The following is an 11081-nucleotide window of genomic DNA, read 5'->3' as shown; positions in this document are numbered from 1 at the left end:
GACAACCCTATCCCCCTTAAGCTAGGTCATGCCATAGGCCAGGTTCTACACAACTCTTTAAACTTCAGACCAGCCAAACTGTTCTAGTCTCTCCTCTAGTCCCTGTGAACTAGGTCCAGGCTCCACCCATCTCAATATTGTTGAATTTCTCCCACTTCTACTCAACCAGTGGATCCACGAAGTGGCCAATTAATGAGCATTTCTGGCTTCCTGTTAGCTCTCTTTAACATTCAGTCCTAGAGAGGAGAGTTCCTAGACGGCTTCAATTTTTTCTAGCTTCAGGTGCAAACCACCAGTCCAAAATTTAAAAAGGCCAAATAACTCCTTTTTTCCTTCTTCTGCCAACAGCACTCTCAGCAAATCTTTCCAAGTGTAAATGTCCTAACACTCAAGGCACTCGGTAGGGCTTACTTTTTTTTCTAAGCCTTCTTTGCAGTCATTTCCTACTAACCCCTTTAACAGATCCAATTTAATCGCCCGAAGGCAGTGGGCTTACAAACCCTCTATTTATCCTTCCCAATAATCATTTATATCACATATCAATAATAATAGGTAGAAAAAAGAAATATAATCCTAATACAGCCAGATTCTAAACACAATTCTCAAACAAATTGAATCCTATTTTTGTCTAAACCAGTGGTTATCAACCTTCCAACTTCTGTGACCCTTTAATACAGTTCCTCATGTTGTGGTGACCTCCCAACCATAAAATTATTTTCACTGATACTTCATAACAGTAATCTTGCTACTGTTATGAATCTGGTGGCCCCTGTAAAAGGGTTGTTCGACCCCCAAAGGGGTCATGATCCACAGATTGAGAACTGCTGAGCTAAACTATCCCATTCTGTCAGCCATTTTGACTAAGCAGCATAGCCTCAGAGAAGTTCAAGGGGATTTTTCATCCTGAGCTTAGAATTTACACTTATACATTTATTTTTGCCATTTCCTACAGGAGTAACCAAAGATAACTTCAGAACCTTCACTTTCCATATCCTTTCCTGAAAACAACCCAGTAAACTTCATGGCCATATCTAATTTCTGGCTAGCGAAAGAAGAAAACCTAACATAAGGCATAGGTAAGCCTCGAAATCATGGGGAGCTTCATGATTTGTTTCTCTCGTACCCCACTCCTCAGGTACCATAATGTGTTAGGCCAGGCTCATTAGAGAAACAAATCCAGTGACATTCAAATTCATGTAAGGAAGAACTTTCTATCAAGAAGTAATTATATATCAAGAAAACATCCTTTCCCACTCCAACTCAAAATCCTTAAGTCCGATACTACTCCATAATTCCCTCTTCAGACCCACGTAGCCATAGGTAATGATGCAGAATACAGGAATGTCATGGGTCGGTGGGTACAAACTTGTGTGGATCCAATGGCGGTGGCTCTGGCAGCAATCAGAGTCAACCAGCAGGAAGGTGAAGGCAGAGGGAGGTTCCCAGGGGCCACACCCACAAAGAGGCACCATCAGGCTGTGATCTGATTTACAGGTTGAATAGCACCCCTACACTTTTATGTATGTTCAAATTGACATGAAGTTATGTAACTACTACAAATGGTTACTGTGGGTGAAGGAGAAAGAGTTGTTGCTTAGGGGTGTTGAGTTTATGTAAATGGTGGTGGAATAATTTGGAAGAGGTTATCGATAATGGTTGTACAACAAGAAGAGTATAATCAATGGCACTGAGTTACACATGTAGAGTTGTTGAACTGGAGAATGTTTTGTTATGTATATTTTTTCCACAATAAAAAGTTATACTGATAACAGTGAATTCAAGGAAGAAGAAAGTGTTCTAGAATTAAGTGGGGTGATAATTGTACAACTCTTCTTGATATGATTGACTTATTGACTTGTATGACATCTGGACAAATTGTTAATAAATTGGCTTCTACAAAAAAGACAGGGGCAGAAACTAGAGCTATTTGATCCTAACTGGATAATGTCAGGAGTCCTCAGAAGGTAGAAGAGGCAAGGACTACTTCTCCACCAAAACTCGCAGAAGAAGCATGGCATCGCTGACAACTTGATTTCAACCTTCTGGTCCTCAGAGTATTAAGAGAAATATGATATATTTTGAGTGTTTTAAGCTACTAAGTTTGCAGCAATTTCTAACAGTAGCCCTAGGAAAGTAACACAGAATATTAGAGAATAAAGTATTAAAACAGTGTTATGTATTTCTTTAAAAGAGACCTGCATAAGGCTCACACACAACACAAAGATAAAGAAATCTATAAGATGGAAGTATAAGTGATAAGATTATAATTAAAATTCTATATTTACCTCTATGTTTGCTCATTATGGCTCTGCATAGGGCTGCTGACCGCAAGATAGGCTGTTGAAAATCCACAATCACTCTGTGAGAGAAAGATGGGGCTTTCTATTCCCATAAAGCGTTACAGTTTCAGAAACTCAGAGGGGCAGTTCTACTATATCTAATATTGTCGCCATTGGCTTGATGGCAGTGAGTAAGTATATTATTTCTTTACAGACATTTATATATCTATATCATATTTAGGACTCTTGATGGCATAGTGGTTATGCACTGAGCTGCTAATCTTTAGATTAGCAGTTTGAAAATACCAGTCGTTCTGTAGAAGAAAGATGAAGCTTTCTAATCCTGTAGATTATGGGTTACAGTCTGAAAAATCCAAAGGGGGAATTATACCATGTCACATATGTGTCAGAATTTATTTGAAGGCAGTGAGTTTGCGGAAGCTACTGTAAATACTCAGTGTCACCTTCAAATTCAAGTTGTCAATGATTTCATCATACTGAGATCAACAATCAATGCCTATGGAAGCAACAGTCAAGAAAGCAAATGACATACTGCACTGGGCAAGCCTGCAGCACTAGATCTCTTTAATGTTTTAAAAAGCATTGGTGTCACTTTGATGGCAAAGATATGACTAATCCAAGGCACGATCTTTTCAATTTTCTTATAAGCATTCACCAGGCTCCTTATTCAAAAGCTAGACAATGAAAAAGGAAAACAGAAGAATTGGTGCATTCAATTGTGGTGATGAATACTGAATATATCACGGATGCCAGAAGAACAAACACATCAGCCTAAGGTGAAATACAATCAGACGGCTCCTTAGGAGTGAGGATGGCAAAATTTTGGCTTGTTTACTTTGCACATGTTATTGCATTGACATGAGGGCAGCTCTGAGTGAGATGGACTGACAAGATGGCCATACCAATGAGCCTAAACATACCAATGAAGGTAGCAGGACTGAGCTATGCTCCATTCTGTTATATGTCAAATTACTCTGTGTTGGTGCCAACCAACAACTCTATATAATAAGCAGTAAATTAAAAGGATGGTGAAATAGGGAAAATATTTCATGATACTATATATAGGTGTCATAATTACCTATTCTCCTACTGAGTAAACAATCCAGGTTTTTCCTACTTAAATCTACTTTTGTTTTTATGGAATTTCCTTTATCTTTTTAGTGGAGCTTTTGGCCAGATGATTCAGGTTGGTGGCTTGAATTACAGAACACTTCAAAGAATTGAGTTAAACAGCAAACACATTGCATAAATGCACATATTTATGTAGTAATTACAGTCAAGAAAGAGGGAAGTCATACTGGTTTATTGATATATTGCTTCTCCTCTCCAAATTTGCCATTATTGACTATTCTGAAAAGTGGATGTGGACCGTTGAAATATCTTTCCTTTTGTCATCTCAGACTGAAGCTGTCAGTAGTTGGCACTGGAAAGACAATGCAGGAAGAAAGTTTTTTTTCCCTGCTTCTGTTGTGTTGGTAATTACTCAGCTTATTCATAAAGCCTGTGTAGCTTCTTCAGTGCCCAACTCCTGCAGCCTTTTCCAGTATCAACTTCCTAGGCTCCCTCCCTCTGGTGATTTTGTAGTTGAATGCCCCTGGTGAGATAATTCTGTGTAATCAACTTTTACAGATGGATTGAATTTTTTTCCTCAGATGGAATTTACAGGGTAGATTTCAGAGGGTTCTAGGGCCACTTTGTGTCAGAATGAACTTGATGGAAGTAAGTGTGTTGGGTTCAGCTAATGGCCTGGTCTTTCTCCCACAAAGGAACTTGTAGGTTTGAACCACTGATCTTACATTTTATATTCCTATCTTCCTTAAGAGTTCACCTTACTCCTTACTAGCTAATCTTTTGCCACTCAAATATTTCCTATTAAAAATTTCTTTCCCTCAAATTACAGTTCATTTTTCCTCTTCTGATTGCACCCAGATTCATACAGTATTGATCACTACGACACAAAAATTCAAATATGTCACAGATGTTTTTTCACATGGCTTTTACAGTATTACCTGTAAAGCAGGTGTGGCAAATAATATTATTCACATTTTGTAAGTGAAGAACAAGTCTCACAGAAGTTAAATAACTTGTGCAAAGTCATTTTTATTATTTGCAAAATGGTCATAATAGAACATAGAACTTACCTTTTGTAAATGAGGAACAAGTCTCACAGAATTTAAATGACTTGTGCAAAGTCATAGTCATTTTATTATTTGCAAAATGGGGATAATAATAGAACTTACCTTCTAGGATTATGAAAAGATTAAATGAAGTAAATGATGCAAAGTAATAGCATATGGTAAAAGTTTGACTAATATATATATATTAGACTTGAAGTTTAAAAACTCATATACTCTAGTGATTTGTAAACTACTTCTAATTAGTTTTCTAGGGTTCTATATCTTTGCAATCTATTTTTCCCTAGACATGGCATTTGCTTTATCAAGTAACATTATATAACAACTAAAGAAAACCCAATCCATTTAAAGTTATCAGATGTAAGGTTTGTGTAGCATAATGGAATAGATTAATTAGAATAAAGCACTAAATTTAGGTGAATCTTCACATTTAAATGTTTTAATACAAATAATAAATGTAGCTTAAACATGTATAGTCTTATCAGCTTAAGCTTAATTACTTCATTTAGTCAAAGCTTGGGGTATAATAGGTACTGAGAGAAAGTAGGGAAGGAAAGGGACCCAGTTTACTTTATCTGTGCCAATTATTCTATACAACTTTTGATCACTAAAGATCTCAATAACTGAATATTGAGAGTTGGTGTTGCACTGAGTTCAAGGATATAAATGTTAAACAAATGTAGTCCTGAACCTTTAAAAATCTACTTTGCATAGAGATAGGTAATGCATAAAAATATTTGGTAAATGTAAACTACTTTGGTGGTATTTAAAAACACAATTAACATTTTTTCCTATTGGAATAGGATATGGTATGTTAACTTTTGGAAGGCAAAAACATAAACTGCTATATGGCTAAAAATCTCGTGTAATGTTTTCTAGAACTACTGAACATGTTTAGAACTAGTCTATCTTTTTACCAATATCAGGGCCATGCCCTGAATTGGTATTTTCATTAGGTACACAAATCATTTTATAGAGAAACAAATGACAAGGGCTAGGCGTCATTGCTAATAACGAGGCTGGAAGTTCAAAACCAAACCCAGAAGCTGTTCCGATAAAAATTTGTATTTCTTGTTTCTCCTTTTCATTATGTTGAAATGTGTCAAAAATGAGTCGATGGCAGTGAGTTTGTTTTGTTTTTTTTATTCTATACTTATAGTACCATTTCAAAGTATAGAGAAATGGACTCTCCTGTGTACAACTTCTGAATTGATATATTTATTTAAAATATATTTGTTTCTCACTTCTTGAGATTTCAGCTTTGCATATTTATTACAGCATATTTTTTCTATTCTATTTTCTCTTTCTCAAATTACTTTAACTTCTGGAACTTATGTTCAATCTCTGTTAATTTCACTTTTAGTTCACTGCTACTGTCTTCAGCTCTGTGTTTGAGATCCTGTTCTCACCACCCATTGTACTTCTAATAATAGTGTATATATCTTAATGTAATGTGTATACATAATTATGTATAATTATTTTAAACACTACCATTGTGATTTTTGAGAACTTTTGTTTCTAGACTTAGAGGATAATTTTTTCTGTTTACGTAATCTGCTCATAATTCATATTAATGATTATTTTATATGGGAAAAAAAGATTTAGCCTTTTAAACTTCATAAATGAACTCTCTGAGTTGGCGTCTGGTCCCCACCCTCTCCTGCCGGAGGCCTGGTGATACAGGTAAAAAGTTTGACTGCTAACCCCAAGATCGGTGGTTCAAACCCAACCACCGGCCGCTGAGATGGAAAAATCTGGCCTCAAGAACCTCAAGGGAGTAGTTCTACCCTGTCCTGTAGGGTCGCTGAGTCGGAATGCACTGGCGGGCAGCGGGTCGTCGCCTCTCTCAGGCACGGCTAGCTTCCCTTCTGCGGGGAGGGGAAAAACGAAGAAAACCGCTTAAGCGACCCCATGAAAGGAGTCGCGTACAGTCAGACTGGTTCACAAGTGCCTCTCAGGTGGCCAAGTCACCAACCGGAAAGGGCCTCATTGCCCTCACAGGAAGAGCGACTGACGCGGAAACTCATTTGAGGAGCGCCACCACCGAGTTCCAAATCGGTTGCCAGAGCGTCTGATGTCTGTCAAGCACCTCCCCGTTTCCTTCTATATCACCTAGGCAACAGTTGCCTTATGGGAGAGTGGAGGCTGGGCGCCTGCGTTAGCGCCCCAGGCGGCGAACCAGGAGCCCTACAGGCCATATTTTGCATTTTACCCCTCCCCTCCCCCCCCCCGCCCTTCCAGCATTTTGGCTCCTCCCTCCTCCCCTCGCTGTGTATGTGTGTATGTATATATGTGTGTGTGTGTGTGTGTGTGTGTGTTTGTGTGTCTCTCCCTCTCGCCCTCTCCCTCTCCCTCTCCCTCTCCGTCTCCGTCTCCGTCTCCGTCTCGCTCGTCTTCCTCCTCCGCCTCCTCGGCTCTTAGGCTAGAATATCTATGGGTCGAAACGTGAGGCGATGAATCCGGCAAAGACCGAAACTGGGACAAGGAGTACGGCGGAAGCGGCAGGACTCCTGGGCATGGGGGCATCACCACAATAGAGGGAGCCCACCCCCGCCAGCCCCTCCGGAGCGAAGCCCCCAAACCCTCTCGGGAAAAGGATGGCGGCAGCCCCTACTCAGATCGAAGCCGGTCGGTAGCTCTGTGGGCAAAGGGGAATGGGGGCTTAGCGCGAGGGCTGTCAATTTCTTTTAAAAAGCGATTTATCTTTGCCTCCTCTCAATCTCCCCCACCCCCACCGCAGAGCTGTATTACCTGATCGCCAGGTTCTTGCAGTCCGGACCCTGCAACAAATCCGCTCAGGTGAGGTGGAGAAGCGGAAGGGGGGGCTGGGAGTTGTGGGAATGGTCTCAGTGGAGAAATTGAGGCAGCTGAGGGAGCAGTTCTGCTGAGGGTCAGGGAAAGGCCGGCCTGACTAGTCCTACGGTCGGAGGCTTGGTTCGAAGTGGGAAGGGGGAAAACGTGTTGATGGCCCGAACAACTCCTCATATCCATGTTTCCCCTTTGCTTAGGTGCTAGTACAGGAGCTCGAGGAGCATCAGGTACGGAGCCCCTTCGGAAAGGGGTGGGGAGGGTTGGGGTGAGACTGGAGGAAGGGAGGGGGGGGTCAAGTCAGGGCCGCAGGGCAGGGGCCCAGAGGGAGGCTTCGATCTGAGCACTATTAGGTGTTGTGCCTCGGGATAAACTGGTTTTCTCCCTCAAAAGGGGTGGACAACGCTGTGATCTCCACTTGCCCACTCTTTATTTTTGTGGGAGGCTTTTTTTTTTTCAGCATTTCCTTCTACTTACCCCGCCACCCCCCCACCCCCACCCCCTTCCGCCTGCCCGAGCTCTAATCCAGCTCTAAGATTGTAGTTACTGGTTGGGCCAAGTCAAATAAAGATGCAATGTCCTCTTGGATCTGGAATCAGATTGTTGGCGAGGGGGGGCTTCACCTTTTATCTCATGCTCCCCTCTCCCTTTCTTTGCCTCCTCCCAGCTGATTCCGCGGCGCTTAGACTGGGAGGGGAAAGAGCACCGCAGAAGCTTTGAGGATCTGGTGAGTGAAGTTTCATTTCAAACTTAATCCAACTCTTTCTCCACTCCTTCCTTACCTCTTGCCCCCCAATCCGCCCGGACCTCTCTTACTAAGCTGCTCCAGAGCTCTGAGCCTAGCTTAAAATCAACTGCCCCTTCCTGGGAGGCAGAGAAAGGATAGCTTACTCTTCTCTTGGCCCAGCTTGTTTTCACTTGAAAACTTTGAAGAATGCTAGTTGGTTATCAGAGGCACCATATTGTGGCTTATGAATGTGTTATAAACATCGGAGAAGGCCTATTGTAGGGGAAAAGGGAAAGAAATCAGGGGGTTATCTTGGGGCACGTACTAAGGACTGACGCTGGCCAATGACTGCCTTGGTAACAGCTCGTAGTTCCGGACTAGTGGAAGAAAACTGGCTTCTGGTTGGTCATGGCTCTAAATGCTGGAACTGGGGCCAGGCTTTCTGGGGGGTGGAGTAGGGCGAGCAGTAGGGAAATTGAAGGACCTGGGGGTTGGGGTGAAAAATAAAATTAAAAATAGTATCACAAATTCTAAGGTTTGCCTGTTTGGGGTTATAGACTACCTAATAAAAGCATATCCTTTGTATATCTCATATTTTAGAAAAGCAAATCAAATAATCCATCTGTAAATCACATTTGTACACTCATTTCCCTAAATAAAAGGTATAAAAATAAAATTAGTGGGACAAGATTTGGAGTTTATAAGGAAAAATCCCTGCTCATATTTAAAAATGGAATATACTTTAGTAAAGGACCAAATGCATCAGAGATGAACTATGTTTCCTCCAGCAAATGTAATTGTAGAAAAGCACCTTCTGTTCAACATTGCCATGCAAAAAAAGGCCGTCTTTTTTATTTTCTTGGATTCTCTTGGGTTCGGTGCTGACACAGTGAATGGAAAAGGAATGAAAGGAGAAAAGGGTGATGTTAATAAAATCTGAATTCAGCTATCTTCCAATAAGATCCACCAGGGGAAACTAGGACAAAGTTGAAGAAAGTTGGATAGGGTATGGGTGGACTGTAGACATAAAATAATCATTTAACAGTTACTCGCAAGGGGATAATATCTAAATTAGCATATTGTTCTTTTGCTATGTCTCTTTATATTAAGTTACAATAGTGAGGCCATGATTAATGGCTAACAAGTCCAATAATATTTTTCTTTATGTATAAGAAATCACAGGAAACAACATCATTGTGGTAAGGATAATAAACTAGACAGTCTGTACTATTAATGGTACAAATTACGTGTATAAAATTTATTTTTGAAAAACTAAGTTTTACCAGTTACATTTGTAGATCACACTTTTGTTGGATTTTGTCTTGGGGAAACAAAAAGCAAAAACAACAGTACCTACCCATGTTTTAACACATTGTCTGCAATATGACTTTAGAGATGGACTTTTATGTTGAAGTATACAGGAAAGTTTTTGTTTGCAGTCTCACAGACTGCACATATATCCTCGCTGCATATATCCAGGCAATTTTAAGCAAGTAGAAGGAAATTTAAACTCAAAAAGCTTTTGAAAAGTAATGGCAATGATTTAAAAAAATGAATGACTCTAAGATAATTAGTAATTAAGTTCACCTCACCACAAAACATTTAGTTTACTAAATTTTCCCCTTCCTTACATTTTATAGACATGCTTTTCTGTCGCTGTAATCAATGTTCATTTAATGTTCTGTATTTCCTTATTAACAGTTTTACATATACATATCTGTATTTGAAGTCATTTTATTTTATAATCATTTAGTATTCATTATTTTTAATTATAATAAAAATTCAGTATTTTTTAATTCAAATTACACTGGAGCATTTGGAGTACTTCCCATCCTTCACTAATATTTTTGCATAGTTAGGTACCCTATGCCTTCTTTTTTCTTATTTCTTTTCTAGATTTATTTCCTTAAAATGGAATTGTTAGGCCCAGGAATTTCACCACTTTTTTAGCTATTTTCTTATATTGTAAGGTCACTCCAGAAGATAGTAGTAATTTTTAAATAATATCACCATCTGATACACAGTGATTTGTCAAAAATATTTTTAACCTTGTTTTTGGTCGATAAATTAGGTGAGAATAGACCTCCTAGATATAATTACCTTTTTCACCATTGATGAGACAAACTTAAAGAAATACTTTTATTGGCATATAATTCACATATCATATAATTTAATAGTTCGATCATATTAAGAAGAGTTGTGCAATCATCGCAATCAATTACGGAATATTATCTTCTTTTTAGTATTGATTGTTGTTAGCTCCCCAATTCATCCCCGCAACTTTAGCTGCTGTGGCCTAGGTACTTATTAATCCAGTTATGTCTCTTTAGATTTACAGTGAGACTAACCTTTAACCACTTTTTGAAAATTGTTATTAATCCATTTGTATATCCTTACATAGCTTCTATTTTAGTATTCTCTTTATTATTTCTGTTTTTATACTTCCTTATGCAAAAAATAAAATTTTTATACACAATCTTTTCTATTGCATGAACATTGAAGTTGAGATACATAATATTCTTTTTTTGTTTATAAATTTTATATTGTGCCCTTAAGTTTTGATTTTTCCACACTTGTATCCAGTTTCTAGGGATATTTCTTTTTGATAGCATAATCTTTTAAGTCAAAAATATCTGTCCTCTACCAACAGATTTCTTTATAAGGAAAGTTGGCAGGGATAATTGAGGGCTGGAACACAAGGAATAAGTATAATTTCTGAGGACTGGGTGTGTAGTGTTAGATTGTTTGATTCATTGGTTGATTCATTGATTAAAATTATTTCACATATGATCTCTGATTTTGAATGTCTTCATTGTGGATCAGATGGATTATTTGTTTGGGTAGGATTTTTTTAGTGTACTGTTAAAACAGTGGGTTTATGCAGAGAAATCTTTTATTTGACTGTATGTTTTAGTTAGGAATATAGGGCAAAATATTAAATAAATAGTATTTATCTTGACAGAGTATTAATAAATTGGGAAAGTATGAATAATAAGCCAAACTACTAATACACTGATTTATTTTGGTTTTTTTTGGGGGGGAATATATTCAAGTATATAGCAGCATGTCTAACTTGAGATATTGTGCGGTATAAAGAATATAAATGTATAA

At 38.6% G+C, this 11081-nt stretch overlaps 1 protein-coding gene across 3 annotated transcripts in view; it reads left to right on the top strand.

Moving 5' to 3' along the window:
* Nucleotides 1–6694: 6694 nt before the first annotated feature.
* The window catches only part of LOC142435012 (bromodomain and WD repeat-containing protein 3), a 175854-nt gene continuing 171467 nt past the window's right edge, over nucleotides 6695–11081 (top strand). For all 3 annotated transcript variants that reach the window (XM_075539614.1, XM_075539613.1, XM_075539612.1), the window contains exons 1-4: nucleotides 6695–7063; nucleotides 7176–7234; nucleotides 7444–7473; nucleotides 7911–7970. In XM_075539614.1, the coding sequence (XP_075395729.1) occupies nucleotides 7033–7063; nucleotides 7176–7234; nucleotides 7444–7473; nucleotides 7911–7970 (180 nt within the window). In that variant the 5' untranslated portion in view covers nucleotides 6695–7032. The remainder of the gene's footprint in view (nucleotides 7064–7175; nucleotides 7235–7443; nucleotides 7474–7910; nucleotides 7971–11081) is intronic.

Source organism: Tenrec ecaudatus, chromosome X, assembly GCF_050624435.1.
Source record: "Tenrec ecaudatus isolate mTenEca1 chromosome X, mTenEca1.hap1, whole genome shotgun sequence".
Lineage (NCBI taxonomy): Eukaryota > Metazoa > Chordata > Mammalia > Afrosoricida > Tenrecidae > Tenrec > Tenrec ecaudatus.
The sequence above is the reverse complement of the archived record's forward strand: the minus strand, read 5'-3'. Positions and strand labels throughout refer to the sequence as shown.